Here is a 23,922-nt window from a genome sequence, read left to right as displayed (position 1 = left end):
ACCACCAAACACCACTAGGGTAAAATTAATGAGCTTTGGGTATCATAAAAGTCATAATTTGGTGATATAGCTGCCAGGACATTGCATTAGAGTGTCCTTAGGCCAAGTAGCATCCTTGCAAGATAGGGGATGACCAATGGTCTCTTTTCAGGCTTATATCTTCTAAGACCCTGGTTCTCCAAGCGTTTCTCTTCTTTGCTATTAATTATGTGACAAGAAAGGGTACAAAGCTCTCTAAAAGGGAATCTAGAGATATATCACCAGGAAGATGCCTTTTTTCCCCCCTCTTTTCTCTTTGTTTTAGATTGTTACAAAGAAATACCGCAACTTTGACTTCCCGACAGAGATGACGGGGCTGTGGCGGTACCTGAAGAACGCGTACGCCAGGGATGAATTCACCAACACCTGTGCAGCAGACAAAGAAATTGAGCAAGCCTATGCAGATGTGGCCAAGCGGCTCAGCAAGTCCTAACTGCCCTCAGCTGTGGCTCAGTACCCCCTTTTACAGACTCTTCTCCTCGTTGCCTTAATATATACTTTATCATTACACTATCTGTTGGCATCCTGATGACTTCACCTATTCAAGTGTATTGGTCAGGGACAAATCTGCTTCTCCCTGGAGAAAACAGAAGGCAGCTCTAGGGTGGGAGGCGGAGAGCCTTTGAAATCTGAACCTAAGATCTGGCTAAACTAGTATCATTCACAATCAGTATTGGAAACGAGTCCACTTTACTAGTTTCTTGTTTCATGTTGGGGGTATATCAACCACCTTTGGAGTTTTAAAAATAGGATATTAGCTGAAATTTTAAGTAAGAGATTTAGGAATACATAGAACTGGTTCTTCTGTAGGTTATGTAAAGGATGCTTTCCCCCTCCCGGTGCTATTGGGATCATTGAGGCAGGAGCAAAATATGAGAGAGAGAGAGGTAAAGAAGAAGTTTGACCCTAAAGGTGAAATGCTCTTAGCAGTTATACTATAAAAAACTCTCTGAATGCATATTCTGTCCTAGCAGGCCCCAAAGCTTCTAGGGTATTTATTTTTAACTTGGTGCAAAAGGGGGGAAGCCTGAGTGAATATGTCAGACTTGCAGATGCTACTTTGCATAAAATTTGCATGATATTGTTGGATCTGAATGTTTGAAGTGAAAGAGAGTGAATGAGCAATTAAGCAGGCAGCCCTTGGAAGAACAGGGCTCATGCCAAAATGCCCAGTGGATCTGCTAGTTGGTAGAGACACTCAGACACAGCAATAGCGGGGGCAGAATATTGACTCCAGTAAATAGAGGGAATTGGCACAGTGAACTAAACCACGTAGGATATTGTCGTCTTGACTGTACGGTTGCCAGTTCCTTTATAATTACTATCTTGGGAAGCTTGGGTCGGCAGGAGAAAGCTGTTGCTGCACATGAATTCCAGGCAGGGGAAGCGCTTTCTCCATGTTGAGCTTCAGATGGGTCACTTTCAAGCACTCGTCATCTCACCCCAGGAGAAGTTTGCTCTGAAAGCCTCAAAGAGGGCAGAATAAAACAGAGGGAGGCACATTTCCAGCAAGAAATTTGGCAAGGACGCTAGCAGAAATCCATGTGTGATGCCTTAGTCCTGCTCCTCCAGGGTTTACCAATCCAGGTTACACAATTCGGAGTTAGGACTGTTCCCTAAAACTGATTGTTTTGTTCTGTCTGTAGCATCTGCCTGACACAATCTGCTTTATACTAGTGATTATTTGCATGTTATTTTAGCAAATTCAGAATGACAGCTCTTTTACATGAAACTCACATGCCCTGATATGCACAATGGCGCGCATGGCTCTTGATTTTCAGTTTGGGGGGATTTAAACGTTGTTTTCAAAGAGAAAATAAAACCTGATGTGGCTCCCCTTCTGGTCAGAGTTGCAGAGGGCTGCACTGATTTGAGGGGAACCCCAAGCTGTGACCAAGGGGAACCTCACAGCTGGCTTGTTTGTAGCCAGAGAGCTGAAGTACTGGAGACAGCATCGAAAATCAGCCTCTGCCCCGTGATGCTGATGACAATCTGAAGCCATCCCTGTTGCCTGATTATTCCGCTTTTCACGCTAACCCAGCTGGGAGCAGAATGTTGCTCATTGATTGTGAAGATAGCTTGTGGTTGACTATTGTTTCGCATGCGATGGTCAATTTGTTCTGAACGTTTCAAAACCATGGAAGAAAATCCATGAACTCCCAAGTCTTTCCCTAGAATGGGCTATTTTAACAATGGCTAGACTGGAGGGCGAAGGCTCACACTCTTTAAAATATTGCTGAGAAATCAGCTGGCTCAGAAGACACTAATAGCAGCCAGAAAAATCTAATAAGATTAGAAGTGTCTGTGCAAGCACATGTGGCTTTTTTAAAAGATTTCTTCATGAGATTGGAGTTATTTGTGATTTTTTTTTTTTTTTTGGTAAATTAAGGCAACTATTTATTTATTTATTTTAATTGTCTCAGTCCTTTCTGTCTGTTTTCCTGGTTTTGTTTTCACTCAGCACACTGATCAAGATGGCTCCGTATGTTTAGAAAAGTATTATCAGTAATGCTCTGCAAATTTGTTTCTGGGGAAAAGTCTTCTGTCTGATCAATGGTCACTGGGATTTTTTACTTTCGATATGATTTGACCAGGAGCATGCCAATCAACAGAATCTACATTGTCTTTTTCCACGTTTGTTTCAATTAGTGGCTTTGCTTAATCACATTTGCAGTGAATCTTTGAATGAAGACTCAGAGGCAGATGCAGATTCTTCCTCTGTGCTTATTATATTTAGCTCCTTAAAGAAGATTGTCCAAACATGCAGTAGATCTCAGGCTGAGTAAGTGAACCAGTTCAGGATCTGTCATGATTTCTTCCATCTCTGTGAATCTTTATCAATTTCCTGAATCCTGCGGTCCTGAAAGGTTCTAGTATGTCTTGCTTTAGTTTTGCTAGAAGAGGGCCAAAGCACAGTTGATTTCAGTGACTTCGAATTGCATCTGTTTTTAAAAAACTATGTTTAATAATGGCTTGGCTTATACCAAAAAGAGCTGTTAGTGCGATGAGCTTTTTCTAAGGTGATTTGCGTGCTCTTATTAAATTTTTTTTTAGGATTTCATTATAAAATCTGAAAATGCCCAAGCTACCTTCCTTTTAATTAATAATTAAATAACCCCTAAATATCTCATTTTTTCTAACAATGCCCCCCCAAAATCTTGATGAAATGTATCGATCGATATGAAAAAGAATAAGAGGAAAATGAAAACAGTTTTCAGCTACCGTGCCTGTTCTGTCTGAATTAAAGTCTCACTCTGCATCCTAACTTTGCATTTTACTTATGGCTCTATTGTGGGCTGATGCAAGATTATGGACAGGTTCAGGCATTCCCTGACCTTTGTTTGGATTTGAAATCCAAGCTCATGTTTTCAGACCTGTAACTTTTGCTCACCTTTGTGCTTTTTGGCTTTAGCCATAGTCAGAAGCAGGAAATACTGGAAATCCTGCATAGAAAAGTGTTTTGCTAAGATTTTGAGCTCAGTTCTCAAGGCTCGGAATCCATCACCAGTGAGGTTTTAAAGGGCTCCAGACTCCTTTAAGCAAGGTATTTTTTGTGACCTTCCATTGTATTTAGAATTATAAGTAATAAATATTAATCATACAGGATTGTATATCTACATTGGCAAGGCAGCGTTTCTGAAAAGAATCTAAGTGACAAGACAGACATTGCAGATTTACAATAACTTTGTTCATAAATTTTTTGCAAGATGTAAAGAAAGACATAGTGCAGAGGGGGAAGAAGCCAACAATGTGGATTTAATCATCTGCATTACAGAAATGCAGACCAAATGTCTGTAAAGATGTCCATTTCATCCAAACATTTCTTAGATATTTATTTCAAAGCTCCCTGTTCAGTCAATCCAACACTCCATTCATATTGGAACTAATATTGATTCTTCTTCTATTAGCAGTGGTATGGGAGTGTTAGAGGATCCTGTATATTAGTTATTCTATTTTCTGTTAGACTATTTGATTTGCCAAGAGGTCATCTTGCTGTGCAAGTAGGACTAAAGAAGTACCATTTGCAAGATAAGTCTTCTCACAAACATTTTTTTCCAACATAAAGAATCATATAATGACATTGCTTTATCAGGTCTGGTGTGAAATATAGAGCTACAGGTTACTCCTATGTTTGCATCAGCTGAAAAGCCAATGCCATGGAGGAATGACAGCCTAAATCATGGCGAAACTAGATACCTTTGTTTCCTACAAGTTCAGCTGAATAGCACATTGCAACTTATTTTGCATATGTATTTCATTTTAACCCCCAGCCACCTTTCCTCCTCTCTCATCCCTGCTAAAAGTCAATTCTAAATTAGCAACGAAAATTCTACTGTTTCCTCTGTGCTAAGTAGCAGGGGGCTCATGGATGGGCACACAGGGAAGCAGGTTTTATCCATGTTGTGGGACGAAGTCCAAAGGCCACCACTGCACCAGCAGTGAAGGTGAGAAATGAAGAGAACTCCCTTTCTGCATTGACTGAGTTTGGCTAATTATCCGAGTTTCAGGTATTGCAAAAATGTAGGCAGTGAAAATCCCACTTATGTAAAGCCCCAGGAGCAAATGGAAACATTCACTTTTCAAAATTAATTGGTGCCATAGAGAAAAAAATAACCCGAAAATGTTGTGTCCTCCGTCGTGTATTCTTTTAAGCATCAGTAAGTTTGCTTTTGTTTATTACTCTGCTAGATATAATCATTATTCTTTAATTGCTTTTGATATTGAGAAATATTTCCCAGTAAGATTTTGCCTTTCTGCTGAATCTTTCATCTCTTCATTAATTGCGATGTCTGCAATGACCTGGTAATTGCAGAGGAGGCAGGAAAGCTGTGAGGCTTACACTTGTTGAGAAGTTGAAGGAGGTCATGATATTTTTTTGAGAAAACAATATTAAAAATATTTTTTTAAAATGTGTTATTTCATCTGGGATACTTTAACCAAGAGTGGTAGACTGTTTAGTCCGGACTGTGATTTTCAGTACAGACCTGTGCAAGCCACCATGTTTAAGGTGCTCTTGCCTTGGGATTTCCTCAAGATACATAGAGACATTCCTGCTGAGTCACAAAATTTCCGATTTCCTTGGTCAGGACGGATCTGCTGGTTTGTACTGGCACTGGACTATGACAGCCTACTAACTCAGTGCTAGGCAGTGAAAAAAGGGTTCCTGTTCCCTTCTCTCCCCTTGTAGCTCATATATAGGGAAAGCAGAAAGCGTTAATCTGTTTTATTTCCTTGCCCCAGGTCCCAGGCAACACTCCAGCCCTGGGAAAGCACAGGAAACCCATCCAGCGCTGGTTTGCAAAGCTTGATCAGTCCATGTTTCAACATGGGACATAAAGGTCTGAAGACCCCCATGTAGCTCCTCAGGCAGTGTTACAGGACTCAGCAGTGTCTCAGAGACTGCAACAATCACATTATTCCCATTGCCCCAAACCATTCCCCTTTCACCATTTACTGGAGAGATGCTAAAGCTGAAAATACTCTGCAGGATGCACTTGAATGTGGTGTATTTTGAGCTGCGCTCATCACCTAGCCCGCTCTGAACGATGACATTGTGGCAGCTCAGCAGGTCATGGCTCTGCTGCCAAAGGGACGACCCATCGCCGGTTGGAGCAGCGGCGCTCGGGTGGAAAATGCTGAAGCTGCTCAGCCAAGGGTGGTGCAACCGAGATTAAAGGTTTCGGTGCCACCTTTTCTCTGGCCCGGCTCTTGAGCTGAAGCGTGTTAGCAGCTCAGCTGGGGCCGTGCACTAATGAGCATTTCTAGCTTGCAGCACGTGAATAGAGCCTACTCATGTGTTTAACGTTAAACATGTGCTTGCCTGCTTGCCTGGAGAGGGGCCTAAAAGTCATGACAGAGAAGCCTATCTTAATGAAGAGCATTATTATTCTCTTTTCCTTTGAAATCCGGTGGCAGAATTCCCAGTGGGGGAATTCCCAATAGGAATTCCCAGTAGAGCCCAAGGCTACATAAGCACGAAGATGTTTCGAGTGTGAAGGTGCCCTCAGTGAACAGAAAAACTCAAGGAGAAAAGGAGGCAGCTTCTTACTACAGAAGCAGGACACCAGCTTGGTGCCAGTGGTAACTGGAGGGTCACCACCAGTGCTGTCAGGCCCCGTTCTGGTTTGTCATGGGGACGTTCAGAGTGGAGCTGGGACGAGGCCACGTTGATGGTGTGATACCAATGCATGTTCTGCTGTATCTCCAACCACACTCCCTACGGTGGCATCCCACAGTATAACACCACCTCCATTGTGTCTGCCTCACTCTTATTATGAAGTAGCTTGTCTAAAAAAAACTAAGAAGGGTGGAGGATTTTTTTAATGTATACATGGAGTAAAAACAATCCAAATATGCTCTAATGGTTCTCAACATGATACTGTCAATTCTCACCACAGGGTGGAATTTGTTGGTGGAAATTAAATCAAACTAAATTAAAACAGAAAAGCTTGGCTGTTGCTAATGGGTACTACTGGGAGCCCTAAAAGCAGTTTACAGTGTAGAACCATAACAGGAGTGAACATCCTTTAATTCCCAGCATCACTTGGGTTTCACAGAGTGATTTCAGCCTACTCTGCCGCACTGCTGAGAAGTTGCTTTTTCCCTGTCTCCCTAGGTCTATAAACTCTGAAGAATTTGGGAAATGGCTACAGGCACCACATTAATCTCTTTCTTTTCCACTTTTTTTCTCCCTCTTCATTAAACTAACTACTTCAGTTTGGAAGCAACCGATAAGTAAATAGAATTTGCAAACAGCAAATTTCTCTGCTTTTTCATTAAGGAAGTTTTTAAGAGCTTTCAGGAAATGAGAGGTTATCCCCAGCTTTGGGAATAAACTGTGGTATAAAACATATATAGAGGTGTGATTCTGATTAAATAATTTAAGCAAGAAGATTACAGTTTGCTTGAAGGAGCATGCTTAAGACTAAACAAACAAAATACTACAGAAACTGCAATAGGGATTTAAGATTCAGTTCTAGTCTCTGTTGTGTGCTGTTTTGCTATTTTATTTTATTTTTATTTTAACTAATGATTGTACAATATGGAAACTATATATATTGACTTTATTTAACTGCATTATTTAATTTGAGAATGCTGTGTAATGTGTTGGGATGGAAGGTGGCATAAAAGGAAAGCTTATACCCTTGAAACAGCATTATTACTACTGAGTCTTTGATTTTGTTCCCACTGGAATAAACAAGAGCCACACCACTTAGTTGTGTAGAAGCAGGATCTCAGCTCCCCAGATGCAGATAGTTTGGCAGCCTCTGTGGAGGGTAATTTGCTCTTTAGCAACCTGAGCCTTGCAGTGGGCACAGGAAAGCAGACAGGACAGTCCTGGGCTGAACGGATGGCGTTGCTTGCGCAGGACCGCAAAGAATCCCCCGCTGTTACAAAAGGAGATTAAGCCATCATGAGACGTGGACTGGCTCGCCCTGAACCAGACACATTTGCCGGCGGCACAGCCGCTAAATTGCTCTGACATCAGGAACCGCAGCGCAAGAGCTCGGCCTCGGACGCGCGTCAAAGCGGCATCTTTGCCACCAGTCGTTTTCTATTTACAGTGACACGGATCTATTTTATAAACACGGGGAGGCACGACAGGAGTGGCCTTTGTTCTGCCTAAATCACATTTCTCGTGCGGGAGGGTTTAAAGACAGCCCTTGGCCCCGTGCCGCGCACCACACGCACCCGGGGTGGGCGATCCTGGCACCACAACGCACACCCTGGCGTGCTCCAGCACTCAAAGGCTCCAGCGCTGGGGCAATAAACTCCTGCTAAATGGCTTAAAAACCTTCCCTTAGCTGTGCTGAGCTGTCGCTCTGCCTCGCTTCTCCTTTCCAATCCTATTTTATGTCTAAGCTTTATGTGTCAAATAAGCCAGGAGTATATTGCATTGTTTAGTGCTGGAAATTACTCAGTGTTATTTACCATAAGAATTTGGGGTGAAAAGACCCAAACCCATATTCAACCCTCTTTCCTAGTGCAAAATTGGCTGCTTACGCATGCAACCATGTTTTCAGAGGCTGCAAATCAATTGCTAATAGCTGCTTCATTTGGTTTCTGGAGAGCAGGTCCTCATCTTTGCAAATCCTTGTAGATATAATGGTACCCCCATGCCTTTTTTTCTGCCTTTTTTTTCTTCTTCTTTTTTTTTTTTTTTTTTTTAAATGAAGTGTTCTGATCTGTATGGCCTGGAAATGCATGATCTAGCAATCAATAGATTTACTTTTATAGTCTTGACTGCTTGACTGTTTTCAGTTCTAAAGCCTGAAGATCAAAACCAAGTTGCACAGGGGTGAACAGAAATGCTTTTTTTTCCCCTCAAAACCCACTAATTTTCAAATCCTGACTCACTTAGAGCACAATTCTGGTTACTTAGAGAGGGGTCTGAGGCTGAAAGAGGGAAAGGGGAGGCACCAGACATGCTGCTGTCCTTCCACTGAAAGAGGACAGCAATAACCAGTCTGGAAATCCTAAGAGTTATATGGACATATTTTCCATATTCAGTGTGAAAGCAACTTGTACAGAGACCTGGATTGCCCTATACTACCCCACAGTTGCTTAAAAATTGCAGTAACATGAAAAAGCAAAATTTGGGATATGAATAATGACAGGACGATCGGGCATGGTACCTTTTCACAGCATTCTGTAGGCAAAAAATATCTCATTTGAAAGGACACTCAGCTGTTGAGGTACTGGCCCAGACCCAAGGCCAGGGCTGAATTTTCTCCACTGAAATGTCATTAATCTCAGAAACACCTAATGGCTGATCTGCGGGAGTAAAAGTAAAAATCAGTAACTCTTAAGGAGAATGCAGGAATGATCTTTAAACTCAGACCTGGTAAGCTTCAAAGAAAAGTAATTTATTTGTAAACTACTATTTTATAGTGGTTGACAGTGACAAGTGACCATACATCTAGGGGTCTCCATCAGATAAGAAAGACAGGACGAATCCTTTTGCATAGTTGTGGTTGTCAGTTGAGGCACATCCTCTGTTAATGGGTAATTTTAGATTAGACTGTAACCTTTTAGGGTAGGAGCTCTGTGTTTCTTCTCTGTATGTGCAGCTCCTAACATAATAGGAGCTTGATTAGAGCCTTTGTGTGCTGCCCTAACCCTTGTAATACATAATAATAGGAATAGTATATTTAAAACGTCATTGCAGTTCACCTTTAATATTATGATTGTGCGGCTGTACTCTGTCAACTGTGAATAAAATTAATGTCCTTTTTGTATAATAGGTAGTATATTTTATTATTGAAGGAACAGTTAAATTTAATTTTTAAAAGCAAAAAAGTATCTGGTCTTTGTTTCATTTTAAGTTTTTGGATAAATAAGCAAACATTTCTTTTGTATCCTTCAAATGAGTATGTGTTAAATGAAGAAATCCACCTTCTTGAATTGGAGCTGGTTATAATCTTATATTCCAAGAGTGATTAACACCTGATAATTTGAATAAAAGTGGTTTATTTTCTCATTGGGTTATTCCTGACCTTTTGTTTAATTTCTTAATAGTTTTTGGTTTAAACAGGCAACATTCCCTTGGCTGCAAGAAAAAACGTGCACTTACAGCTTGAATACAGCTATACTCATCATGGGGTCTAAAAATTGATTTAATAGAAATAAAGGGAAAGACAGCAAGGACAAGCGAGCTAGATGTGCGGTAGAAGAAGAAATGTGGCCAGGGAAGAACTCCTGCACTGTCCCCCAGACTTTGGTGCCAGATAGTGCAGCTGGTGGCACCGTGTTGGCCTGGAGCAGAGACCACTCTCCAAGGTGGTGTCCAAGCGCAGCCACGGGATGTGAGAACTGGTGGGGTTATAATACAGGTCTATACAATAATGGATGTGTTGAAATGAGGAATGATTATTCAGTGTCTTTCATATCTCAAGTTAGGTGTTCCTGATGAAATAATTAAGCACCATGTTTAAAGCAAACATAAAGAAGTACTTTTTCACAGAATGTGTAACAAAACTTTGGAGCCCTTTACCAGTGCATGCTATGCAGATCAAAATGAATATGGGGTTCAAATATGGACATAACTTAATGAAGAACAGATCCATTACTGTTGTTAAACACTAAAGTTCAGATGCAATTTTCAGGTCAAGAAGTCCCTAAATACCAGGTCTGGGAGAGGGTTAGGGAGAAGTAGGTTTCCACTTCCCTTATTTCTTACATAGCTTCTGCTGCGAGAGGTGAGACACAGCTCAGGTGGCTTGGCTCCAGGATGGCCTTTCTGATAATATAAAAAAGAAAAACTGATATTATGATAAACAACACTTTGAATTTATCTTCCTCCAAGCAAACCACTTCCAGAGAGGCATTAGAGACAGAGGCTGTGAGTCCCTCTCACAGCAAATCATAGAATCATACAATATTTTGACTGGAAAAGGCCTTTAAGATCATCGACTCCAACCATTAACCTACCACTGACAAGTTCACCTCTAAAGAATTCCCTGAGAATCTCATCTACATGAAACATTTTATCTGCTAAGCCCGTGTTTGAAGACCATATTATTCAAAGCACAGCAGTCAGGAGAAAATACTCAGAAATACAAGAAATATAAAAAGATAACTCAATAACTCGTAAATAATAAATATTAAGATGAAATATTAAAATTAAAGATGATATTAAATTAAAGTAATATTTAAAGTAAATATTAAATAAATATTAATGACAAATAAATAAAGAATGTCAGGGAATCACTGCCCATCTGAAATAACAACGGTTCATCATCCAACAGCTGCAACTGGAGAGGAACAAATAGGATTCCTTCTGGTTTATGTTTCAACTTTTCCTCTGGTCACCGAAGACTGTACCTTTGGGTCACATCTCTCTAGTACCACATGTCTCTTGATGTGCTGTGTGATCTAACAATGGGAATTTGTCTCAAAGTCTTCAAACCCAAGCTGGTAAGTGTCAGTCTAATGTTTTGGCTTTAACTAGTGCTGAAATAGCTGTTCAGTTGTCCAGAACTGTAGCGGTCCAGGGCCTTGGCTGATTGCTTTTGGACTAAACCTGCAAGTGCAAGCACCCAGCATCTTCATAGCAGATGTGGTCTTCCCCTTTCTCTTGGATTGCGACAGCATGGAAGAAAACCAAGGCATCTGCAAAACACATCATCAAGCAGATCAAAGAAGGAATAAATAAGGTAATGCAATCCCTATTATTGCCTGATTAGTAGCCAGTCCTGAATGGAACTAGAGCTTTGCTGCTCGGTCATTCAGCTGCATGAAGGTTGACCATGGCCATTGCTATGTGTTATTCGTAACACTGCCGTGCATTTTCTCATAGAAACCCACACCTCACACATCTCCGCCATGTGGCTGCGTTGCCAGAACCACACGCATGAGACTGTGTCATCCTGATAAGTATCTCCAAGAGCGACCGGTACCAAATTCTTCAAAGACTGATGCCATGAGCCCCAGCACTTGGGGTTTACCATACTGACCAGACTCAAAACATGTTCCACACCGATGGTATTTTTTTAGTGTTTATTTGATTAAAATTAGTTACCTATAGCTCTAAGTCCTCTCATTATACAAACCCGACACTGGTCTCAGGCTCTCCAGACACTGGTCTAGGTGGTATTTTATGGCAGTGAGTACATCAGATCCACTAGGCAATGTGCAAAATGAGAGGTTTCTGTGCATGAGTGATAGTGATTGCAGACCTGAATGATGAAAAATGGGGTGAGTAACAACCTGGATCACTTATCATTTTTCCTGTCTTTATTTTATCGTTCCTTACGTATCTGCTCTGAACAAGCCAAACCTTTCCCCCTTTCCGCAGCCCCGTCTCTATGCTGCTGGTCATGGTTTTGGTCATTCAGTCTCTGAAGGATCACTCCTACCCAGCTAATCGCTCTATCTGATGGGGATTTGTTCTGCTGTCTCTCCCTGCTTGCCACATGAAAAATAGAGTCCTTACCGGTGTCCACGGAGCTGCTGGCACGTCTTCCTTCAGGGATGGGGTTGGGGGGATCTTTGTCAAGAAGGGTTTAGTTTGGGGTTTTTCTTTTTTATCTCAATACCTGCTGTAACACTCTACACATCCTACTAGACACGCTGCAATCAGTTCAGTCTGCACCAGACAAGAGTTTAGACTTTTCAGGTGTCATCCATCCTTCATATCTCATGCATGCCTTGCCTTTCATGAGCCCAGCAGATGCCTTTAATTGCCAGCCACTGCTCTTGGCTTTCCAAGAAGTAGCAGAGGAGCTATGGAGTCCCTCTGGCGAAGGATGAAACGAAGGGGCCCAGCAGTGTTATGACATTTTCTTGCACTGAATTGGCTTTGGGAAGAATGGGCTCTTTCCTCCCATTAGATAAGCACAGAAATCTTAAGCAGATGCTTGCAAAACATCAAACAAATATATACTTAAAAAAAAAAATAAATATAGGCTATACCCACATACCCCATAATCTGGCCAATATTCAGCCACCGCTAACAGTATCTAGCCTTTCTCTGGTGAAGCCTGGATGAAAAGGAAAAACCCACAGTCTAGTCGCTCCACAGCAGGACTGCAACTGGCTCCTCCATCACCATCACACCAGGGCCGAACGTGGCAATGGTGGAGCTGGTGATCGGTCTCCAATCTGCCCTGTTGGTCAGCAATTAGAGGGAAACACAGTCCTTCTCTCCCACGTGTTGTGTGTACGCTCCAGCGGCTTTTGTAGAACGTGAAGGGGAATTTCATGCCATAGGGAAGAAGGTGCAGCTGTCTGGAAAGCCTAAATTGCCCAAAACAAAAAGAAAGGGTGTTTTCTCTAGTGCTTAAGTACTGTTATGCTCCTGATTTCTCGGGCAGAGATAATAGGCTGGATTTCTTCTAGTTTCCTTGCATAGGGAAGCCATGGGATGTGGGAAAAGCTGGATGGAACTATATTCGCTGAGAAGTATGAGAAAGAGTTTACTAAAAGAAGTCCCCCGTCTTTCAACCCTTTCTTAAGACAACATGAATGTACATTACCAGTGTCAAGAGGAGGGCTTTTAAAAACCTGCTGAAGTTCAGATCACCCATGTAATCCTCATTCAGCTTCTTGTATGGAAAGGCTGTGGTTCCAGCTTTCATCTTCACTGTCTAAAACTACCTGAAATGAGGTTGTAGCACGGAGGGTGTTGGTCCCTTCTCCTAAGTAGCAAGCAACAGGGTGAGAGGAGGTGGCCTTAAGTTGAGCCAGGGGAGGTTTAAATTGGATATTAGGAAAAATTTCTTTGCAGAAGGGATTGTTGGGCATGGGAATAGGCTGCCCAGAGAAGCAGTGGAGTCACCATCCCTGGAGGTATTTAAAAGATGAGGTTCTTGGGGACATGGTTTAGAGCTAGATTTAGGTTACGGTTGGACTCGATAATCTTGAGGGTCTCTTCCAGCCAAAATATTTCTATGATTCTATCTACTCATGTACCAAGCCCTGCACATGTCCTGCTCCCTTCAGTTCCCTGAATGGGTGATGCCATTTGTTTTCTCAACAATATGTGGTGCTGGGACTTCTTTATTCCTTATTACTCAGCCTGTTAGGAAGCTCTTTAAAATAGTCATGGTATCATGTGCTTTCTGCAGCAGCGTTGTTTGCAACTGCTTCACAAACATTCATTAGATCACTTCATGTATCCCTAAGGGGGAAAGGATGATGTTTCACAGCATGGGAACCAAGGCTTAGAACTTCAGATATAAGTTTTCTCTTCACTTTGGATACTCCATTTCACCTCTTTAAGATGTGATTTTTCTCAGTACATTGCTCTGCACAAAAATTTCAGGGTACTGCTGTACCAATAAATTCAATGTGCTGGGAAAACTCCCAGTCTTTGGGACAAACAGGTTCAAAACGGCTCATGTCCACACTGGTTTACCCTCTTAAACTGGATGGCTGCCTGCAAACTGCTTCTTAGAAACAGGCCCTGGACAAACAAACTTCCAAAAGATGCTGGGGACAGATTAGTTTGGGATGGTGCTAGATGGCCTGAGCCAAGAGGGCTCTCACAGTCTAGACATACAAACATATATAAATATATGGTGCGTACATACCCTAAGTAGTAAACGCAGATATGTGGGCTATGTTCCCACTGCTTTCCAGTGCAGCTGGGAGGGCCCAGAGCTCCTGCACCTCGGCTGTTGCCACCTCAGGTGCCAAAGCCACCATAAAAAGCAGCAAATTTGGCTCAGTTGAACAGTATTTTGTCTTTCCTAAGTTCAAAGTTGTCTGGGGGCATACTTTTTAGCAGGGCTTGTTGTGATAGGACAAGGGATGATGGTTTTAAACCAGAAGAGGGGAGATTCAGGTCAGACACGAAGAAAAAATTTTTTACAGTGAGGGTGGTGAAACCCTGTCCCAGGTTGGCCAGAGAGGTGGTGGATGCCACATCCCTGGAGACATCCCAGGCCAGGCTGGACGGGGCTCTGAGCAACCTGAGCTGGTGCAGATGTCCCTACTCATGGCAGGGGTGGCACTGGGTGAGCTTTGAAGGTCCCTTCCAACCCAGACTATCTATGATTTCAAAAGCAGCACAGAGCCACATTTTCAGACGTAGTTCCACTTGGTGTCGTAACGCTGAATCCTCCATCCTGACATTACCAAAACAATGCAAGGCCAAGACGAGACACTTCAGGAAAAGTTCTCCTTACAGCTGATTTAAGGGTCACCTAAATCAAGTGTGGAAGACTCCACTGACTATAGAGGAAGATCAGGATGTGGCACTCGATGAGCTTTGAAGGTCCCTTCCAACCCAAACTCTTCTATGATTCTATGATTTCACAACTTTGGGAGTATAGTAAGGTTTTAGTGTAGTTTTTCCCTCGCATAATGTTTTGTGTGTGTGTGCATATGTATGCATCCACACATATGTACACCTATTTATACGTATGTGTGTATACACATACGGTGGTATCTTTCCCTCCGAGCAGCGTTTTAATTCTGGGAATCCGTAATGATCACAGAAAATCAGTGCTGAAGCCCAAGTCCTGGGGAGGCTATTCATCATAGGGCAGTGAGAGTCGCGCTGCCGTGCCCGTTCAGCCGGGAAAATTCAGCACCCCTTGCTGCAGGGCACAATTCTCCAGGGAGAGCCCTGTGGCCGTCAGAGCCCGCGCGATGCTTTGCTCTGCATCCAGCTGGAGTAGCACTCATATTTATGGTGTATGGGCTTAAATCTTTATTCATAAACCAGCAGCTTTAGCTTTTCATTGTCAATGTGGATGTTGAACTAATCAGAAAGGGGAGCAGGGGAAGGGTGGGGACAGGAAAAGAGGAGTTTGTGGGAACATAACATTGTAAAAGAAAAAAACTCTGCTTGCTGTCAGTTAAGTCTCTCCATTAGTTACCTCTACCATTATGGATTCATTTTAAGATCCAGACTTCAATATACATAACTTTAAATCACTAACATTCTTCATGGCTCTGTGATTTGCTGGTTCCATATGTAGCCTATTGGCCCATTGCATTGGCACAGGTTCAATTCTTGTTCTTCCTTTGGGTTACAGTTTCCTTGCTTTGATGGGGGAATCGAGAGGGGAAGAAGAGGGAAAGGCCAAAAAACTGACGGTGTGATAGAAGCCAAGTGATGGGAGAGAATGAAAGAATGGGAGGAAAAGAGAGGAGCAAAAGTACAAGTACTACAGGGAGAAACAGCTTAAAATAAATAGGAAGAAGTAAAGAAAAAGTAGGAAAAAAGCAGAAAGAGGAAAACAATGAGAAATATTGTCACGTGAAGCTGTCCCCATCCCTCTGCTTTTGACAGTGCTGAGACACTGAGTACTGGGAGGAGAGGACTGATAGACCCTTCCCTGAGAGTCTGAAATGGCAGTACCGTGCTGCTCCTCGTCCCCTCGCAAACAGGCTCAGTTCCCGCCTGAACTTCATAATTAAGCTCACTGAGATTTTGCTTGGGGTCTGGGCTGACAGCTGTATTGAATTTTGGTTTATTGTGTGATTTATCAGAGCCGTCGATGGGCGTTTGGATGATTTAGTGCTGCAAAAATACCTTGGAATGCAACACACAGCAATATCTGCATTATTAATAACAATAATAATAAAGATAAATGTCTCTCCCCAGAGCTTTCGATGGCCATGCCACTCAATTTAACATTTTAACAGTGGCATGTGGCCTCTCCATGGCACCTGGTAACGTCTGATGGATTCAGGCAGGCAAAGAAAAGGTTATTTGTCAAATGCTCAGCCTCAACCGTACGGTATTTTGAAAGCTCCAGGTCAGAGCAGCCTGAGCTGCATTCCTGTCCCTGACATCCAGCGAGACTGAACTTTGTCATGTTATTAAGCTGTCAGCAGCGCTGGGGCGTTATTTAGATTTCTGGTGGGAACTCCTTGCACATGCTTGGGGTGCTCTAGTGGGATTATATCAACACCATTGTAAAACACACACAAATGAGCTGTGCTGTAATTACCACATGAAGACCTCGCTTGGCTGGGTTAATCAGCAGAGAATGGAAATACCAGATAAACACAAATAGGCCACCAGGATGTTTATTCCAGTGGCAACAATGCCATTGTTTCCTATGAGACCAGCCTGATTCTGGGGCTTCTCTGGCAGCCAAACCACCAGCTGACGAGCATCTGCCATGCATGGAGGAGCAACGTGGGGCTCTGCTTCATCCTCTGCACAAGAGTCCTACAGAAATGATTGGCAGGACTGGGGCTGGGAAGATGCAGAGGGACCAAGAGCTTTAAATGGTATGACATTTGTTGTTGTAAAAAGAAAAAAAAAAGAAATTCTCTACATCCCTGCACCAGTACCACTCAAAGATTTGCTTTGCATGAGACTCTTGTGCCCACCAGGTAGGACAGAGGCTGCTTTCTGTGCACCCCTCCCCGTGTTCTCCAAAGTGGAAGGGGCAATTATGGCTTTATCAGTTCCAGGTGTCTGTCAGAAAGGGTGTGCTGGGGAAAAGCATCTGTCTGGGGAGTTTTTTTCTGTTGGTTGCCATTCAACAAATCACATTTTGACATGCTTTTACCATTCGCTTTTCAGGAAGAGGCACAACCTGACTTAAATTGACTGCACTGCACTGCAGCCACCAGCCACAGTGGCCAAGTGGGACCATGGTGAGCCCCTGGAAGATGTCCTTGTCTCACATGTTTGCTATAACCTCCACAGCTCTACCCATGGGCAAGTGGTTGCACTCTTTAAATCAGTGATGGCAGTTGTCTGGAGGAGTTTGGAAGAGCAGAGAGGATGGTTGTGCACAAGCCTGCCTGGCTGTGTCAGGAGCTGACAGCAGAGCACTTGGTTAATCCCTTCCTCTGGAAACATTACAGGGAAACATAAGAGATGGTGACAAATACTGAATGGGTAACACCAGCGTTGTTCGGCACAGGAAGCTTTGAAAGAGGTTTTCCACACATCCTGACATCCTATTATAGTAACATCACAACAAAACAATGAAAACATGTAACACTCTATGTCAGTAATTCAATAAGTCCTTGAAGTGACTGTGCTACTCCCATGAATTTGCAGTCCAAATGGGATAAAGATGTCTCTCTGCAGCCTCCATTTGCAGAGAGAAGATAGTCCAAAGATATTCACTCGTCTCTCAAATGGCCAGGTTAGCTGTTCAGCTCTCATCTCCTGAACAACAGCATATGAAGCACAGGACCATCGATGCCTTCCCATTCTTGATATAAATAGAGGGGCTTGCAGGAGGATTTTCTCCTCCATGGAAAAGAAGGGGAGAGGAAAAGGGTGTTGGTGAGGTACAAGAGAAACCTAGAGACAACAGGTTTGGGAGAGAAAGCCAGAGCCGAGAAGGAATGATGTCTTCTTAGGGCTTTTTTGCCATCTGTTTGGTCTATGGAAAAGTATAGCCAGATCATGCTCTGAGAGGCTCTTCTCTGAGTCTCCAGCTGTCACTGTCTTCACTTATTTCTGGGACCATGTAGGACACAGGACACCGAATAACCATGCCAATCTCACTGCTATTTCTTCCTCTCTACTCTGTTTGCCACATCCATCTGTGCCATGCCTCGTGTTAGCTCTTGACCTCCCATCTCCTGTAGCAGGTTGAGGTCTACCATGCTCAGCTTTGGGTCTAAAAATGCTATTGGTAAATAATACTGACCAAAACCTCCTTATCTCCTCAGTGTTACCACTGCTATTGCAGACAAAGGAATGGACATCACAAATCCGCTCTTCTCCTGCCTTTACCCACTCCTTAGCGAGACCAGTGAAATCCTGATGTCTTCCAGGAGCACCTTGAGATGCATGAGGGTGGGTCATCACCTACAGGGACCTGACCAGGAACCTCTTGCTGCACCGGTGACTTGGGTTCCCAGGGGCACAATTCATTTTTATCAACAGTTTTGAAAAATTGGAATGCACGTCTCATAGATCTTCTGCGTGTGACTCCTCAGTTAGGGGCTGTTCTGAGCAATGTCTATCCCTGATGAAAAACGTTTTTTATCAAAAAGGAAATTCTTAATAAAAAATGTACTCTAGTAAAACTTTTCCATATAAAATTGCTGGTGTCGACACACACTCAAATCCCCACCAAAACAATTAATCATCATTTACTAACCAGGATACTAAAGTTAAATATCTCAAGTCAGTATTTGGAAATGAAATTACATTTTTAAGTAGGATGGCAGCTCAAAAGGAATTGTTCCTTCCAGTGCACTGAAATGGGCATTTTTTGGCTGAGAGTCATTGTCACGTTGTGTCCCCCCTGCCTGCTTTACTCATTTACTGTCCTCTAATGTGTGGACTGGGTGAACATCTTCATTTGTGTGTACCATGGCACATAACACAGGGAACCCACAATTTTTACTGATGAAGTATGAATGGAGAGGAGGAATAAATGTTTCCTACCTTGGTCTCAGGCATGGGTGCAGGCAGCCCCTGGCTTCTTTTCGTGAGTGCTCAAAACTGGTCAGATGCAGCTTGAATGGGATCTTTTGTTTCTTTGACTCCCACTTAGAAAAACACATAGTGACATACTCATCCTTAAATCCAGGGTTGAAGTCAAGGGCGTTATATGGTCTGCTGACCTGAGATAGAGTTTAGCATATGCTTGAAGACTTCCTCATTTGGTTTACTGAATGGGAGTATTTTGGCAAAGTTTAAAGAGAAAGTGATGGATTGATTGGAAAAAAAAGACAAGATAAGGGAAAAGGTCATTGTCACTGGGTGGGGGTGACACAGAAAGAGAAGCACCTTCAAGTAGTTCTGTCCTCTGAACAGCACCTTTAAAACTCAGTACTTTGAAGTGCCTGCAGTCGGGCACTAAAAACTAGTGAAAAATAAATCATTAGGAAATCTGAAACATAAAGATATTTAGACAGTAGAATTCAGAATAACGAGGAGTTAAGCAGTGATTAATCATTCCCTATGTAACCCACATTTTCCTTGTGGTTTTATGAAATGTCTTAAGCAGGAAGATAAGAAAACAAACACCTTTACTTCCAGTATGCTTGAGCATTGCATGTTTCATATTCTGCAGTATCAAGATTTCTTGCCTTGGTACTTGCTTTCTCTTTGCCATCAGTCAAGATCTTCTTCAGCTTCAGAAGAAAAGGCATTGTATATTATTTTCCTCATAGCTGCAAAATCAAAGTATTTAAGAGAAAGTATAGAGCTCACTTGAAAAAGAGGGTTAAAAGTATTCTCCTGCCAAAGAGAAAGTATCGTGACATTTGAAAAATTATTCTTCCTGGGACTCTAGGTTTTTACCAGTGATCTGCATCTGTAGCCTTTCCCAACACACTCTATCATCAACTGATTCAATGTCATCATCAAAGAATTTTTGGCTACTGACTTTAATAATAGTTGAGAAGTTTAATGAAAGGAAAGATCTGCATAGATTTATTCCTAAATTGGATGAAACCCTGCCTTTTTTTTTTTTTGTTTTGGTAATATTTCTGCTCAGAGAAAATTATAGCCTCTGCTGCCAGTGGTGTGCTCTGTATGTTTTGTTTATTACAGTGGTTTTAACTGGAACCATTGGTGAGGGAGTATCATTATAAAATTCTTGATCCCCTTGATATATTTGTGCAAACATAGCTGTGGGCACCAAAGGCAGTGGAGGACATGACATTTTCAAAACATTTTATCCTTATTTTAAGCATCTGCTCAGTCACTCAAATGTGGTATGTGCCCACATGCTCTCTAGGCAGAGAGAAACTAAGGCCCTTGTTCAGACTGAACGTCTGACCTCATGTGTTTGACCCCACCTGAGTTGAAGCTGGTCTTCTGCAGCTGCTTCTCCAGCCAAGCCATGACTTGGTGGTGGTACCCAGGTGGCCAACGCCTTCCTGGTGTTTGCCATCACCATCATGGCAGAAGCATTGCAAGGAGATGTCTGGCTTCTCATCCTGGAGTTGCGCAAACCAAGAGTGACAGTGGTTTGTCCTAAAAACCTCCTGGGCATGCAGGTTACACACATGCAGTTGTTGGGGGGATCAGGTGGTTGTCCCACATCTAAGAATAGCAAGTATTGGGTCTCAGGGAGCTGCAAATTCATGCCATGTCTGCAGTACCTGTGAAGATGAGCTCTGGAAATCAGGCCTGTTGGCACTCTCTTTGCAATTATCAATTTTTTTAAATTTTATTTGCTATTGTCTAGCACTGAATTGCTTCCGTCTCCTTGGGAACTGCAAGAGATGAGAGCTGTGGAGGACACAAACCATTTGAAATGCAATGGGCCAGTTTTTTTAAAAAGCCAGAAACTGGGTTTCTTCCATTTGGTGTCTACAGACTGGGCCAGATTTTCCAGCGGGTTCATCCAGCAGCACTAGGTGACTCCCATTGGGACCATGGTATCCCACTTTGCAAAAAGCTTCACTCACAAAGACATCAAATGCTTTTAGAAGCCTTGCTGCTGGGAGCCACGGATCAGCTTATTTATTTATGTTACTTTGAGCCATGAGGATCAATTAGCTGATGACGATGCAGAGAGGAAGGGAGCTGAGATTTTTATTTATCTTCAGGAACTGCTCTATAATAAGGGTTGATTATTGCCTCTGCAGAGCCCAGTGAACCTCGGTGTGACCCGGCAAAGTCAGGGGCTTACACCAAAACCTTCATGTGGGCTTGTCCTCCTCTAACTTTGGCCATCTCAAACCAGGGTGTCTATGTCAGCAGTGACGTGAGAGGAGAACCTCCACAAAGCTGTTTACCTTGCTGGTTGTAGACAACTCTCTTAGGATACAAGGAAGCACCTTCTTTTCCAGAGGACCATCTCAGACTACACATTTAGCTTTAGGATGGCTGGAGACAGCTGAGAATTATCTCATATGGAGATGAATGGGACTACAAGTAGCCGAAACTGAAACACTGGACTTGCACACTTTGCTGGATTAGGCAATTGGCAGCTGCTATAACCAGCTCCTAGGACTGCCCGTGGTTACATTAGCTGAACCACACCTCTGAAAGAGAAAAAATCTACTCCAGCCCGAGAAAGGCTCCTCTCATTGCAGTGCCATGGGTCAGTGATTAGGAGATATATAAATGAGAACACATTTGTCCCTCCAATGTTAGAGGTAACTGCCAGCAAAATGTGATGAGCGGGAAGCAAACTAGGCAAGACCCATCAAGATCCACTGCTGGAGTCAAGGAAAAAGGTTCTGTTGACATCTCTGCAAATCAGGGCTGAGCCAGACAAAAGCTGTGAAGAAAGAGCCCTGTGTGCCGTAAGGTTGTGTTGGTCTACAACCAAGGAGAAGAATATTCTGTAGCCAACAAGATCCCTGCTGGGCAGCACAAAGACAAATTTCTCTTTCATCAGCACAACTGGAATTAATCTGGATTTCTTCTAGTGCAACAAAAGAACTAAATTAACTCTGTATGTTTCCCTTCCTCTATCTTTCCCCCACCCCCTGAATATGCTTTAAAAATTAGTCCTGAGCCCTGCTCTGAAGAAGTGACAACTTGGGGTCCACACGCTGGGAGTGTTTGGGAAATGTTGATACAATAGGATCATCATCTGAGATGGCAGAGGGGGCAACAAAACACTCAAGAATCTTTTGTCACTTTAATGAGATGAATTAACTTAGCTAAGGGTCAACGAAGAAGACCTAGGGCAAGAGCTGCATCAGAGAAGGTAAAGGAAGGGATCTCCAAGGGTCTTAGTGGGACCTGAGCCTGGTCTATGAATATCTCACTGATGCTGGTGAGATCCTGTACACAGGCTTACATGCCCTCCTCACCTGGGTCTCCCCATTCAGCAGGTCCATTTTGTTGTGTATTGCCTTTTCTCTTTCCTCTCACAGCTTATGAAGTATTCCCATCTCCCCGTTCTCTTCTCTGTTGTATCTTGGCCCGTGTTCTCCGAAAGAACACGTATATTTCACGAACACGCAGTCTGGCATTTATGTGGCTCATGCCAAGTGTGAGCCCGTTCTGTACCAGAAACAGTCATTTATGGGGAAGAGAATAGTCAAAAGCTTACTATTCATAGTAATTCCTGGCATTTGGCAGCGAGCATTCAAAATCTTTGGATGCTGGGAACATAAAATTCATTGCAACAGCCTCAGAAAAGCCCACATGAAGAAATCAAGATTTGGTACAATACAAAAAAACCCCTATTATGAGGTTGCATCCTACTTATTTTAAGGGATTTTCTGTTCCAAAAGACCAGTTATGAAAAGATATAGAAAAAAATGGCTGTTTTCGTACTTTTATAAGCATTTCTTATTACAATGAGCATAGGGAAAATCAGCACTTCCCATGAGAAGTGACCAGTTCAACACATAAATATTAGAAAGGGAAGAACAAAACAAACCAAACCTCAACCCAACGCATAGGCATTATCCAAAACAAAGAAATATAGGAATGAACAAAACCAGGAAAATTACTAGAAAATGGGAAAAGATTGGAAAAAGATGGTTAAAAATCAAAGGGAAAAGAAGGAAATAGTTTTCTTTAATTAGTTTTATACCAACCCTTGATCAACATCACGATACACCACCTTGATACATCATGCAAATGGGAGTGGATTGAAAGTCACTGGTCTCCTGTTGTGCTGTTGTGCTGCCTATCCTGGTGTTGAGGATTTGACTCCTGGCAGATGTGGAATGAGTTTGTGTCAACTAGTACAACTGTGCCCAGTGGGTACAGCCAACCAGACCATTTGTTTCCATACTCCATGCGTTATTGTCACTTGTAGATTCAATTGAAAAACTGGATGAGACACCATCCCTGGCGTTTAAAAGACATGTAGATGAGGTTCTTAGGGACATGGTTTAGTGGTGAATTTGACAGTGTTAGGTTAACGGTTGGACTTGATGATCTCAAAGGTCTTTTCCAAACAAGATGATTCTATGATCTATGATTTAAGGAAAAATGAGCATTCTTCTAGCTTTTTTTTTTTTTAGCTTGAAATGTGGACATGTCAAAGCTATCAGTCAGTCCAAATGTGGAGAAACAGTGTAGGGGGATTTGGTGTCTTATGAAGCCCAAAATGTCATTCAGCCTTTCACTGTGACTTGGTAGATCTCACTTTACCCAAGGATGACAGTTTCTACCATGCCTGGTTTTTATGAAGTAGATGCTTTTAGCAAACTCAGTGCCTTTACAGTATGGACCCTCAAAAATAAGGTTGTACATCTTGATTTTCTCTGGGTGTTTTGAGGGAAACAAGAACCAAGAATTGATGTTCATGGTGGGAACAGACACCCTGGCCCCATATGCTACCTCATCTCCCCCTCTCTGTGCTGCTGTTCCTGAGTATAGACACTTCGGCAGGTATGGTGATGCTCCTTGAACTGCTTGGGGTAAAATAATTCCTCATTTTGAATTGATTTTTAGAATTCCCTTCTTGATATACAATTTCAAGGGCTTTCCAATTTCTTCTGTGTGTCATCTCTGTAAAAGTTTCTCTTCAGGGTACAACTCTGCTAGGAGTAGTTCTTTCAAGGACTGCAACCATTTTG

The 23,922-nt window shown here is 42.5% G+C and overlaps 1 protein-coding gene across 2 annotated transcripts in view; it reads left to right on the top strand.

The window, feature by feature from the left end:
* Positions 1-9,520, top strand: part of CLIC5 (chloride intracellular channel 5) — an 82,923-nt gene extending 73,403 nt beyond the window's left edge. For both annotated transcript variants that reach the window (XM_065630529.1, XM_065630530.1), the window contains exon 6: positions 305-9,520. In XM_065630529.1, the coding sequence (XP_065486601.1) occupies positions 305-472 (168 nt within the window). In that variant the 3' untranslated portion in view covers positions 473-9,520. The remainder of the gene's footprint in view (positions 1-304) is intronic.
* The last annotated feature ends 14,402 nt before the right edge of the window (positions 9,521-23,922 follow it).

Source organism: Caloenas nicobarica, chromosome 3, assembly GCF_036013445.1.
Source record: "Caloenas nicobarica isolate bCalNic1 chromosome 3, bCalNic1.hap1, whole genome shotgun sequence".
Lineage (NCBI taxonomy): Eukaryota > Metazoa > Chordata > Aves > Columbiformes > Columbidae > Caloenas > Caloenas nicobarica.
This window is presented reverse-complemented; position numbering and strand designations above follow the sequence as displayed.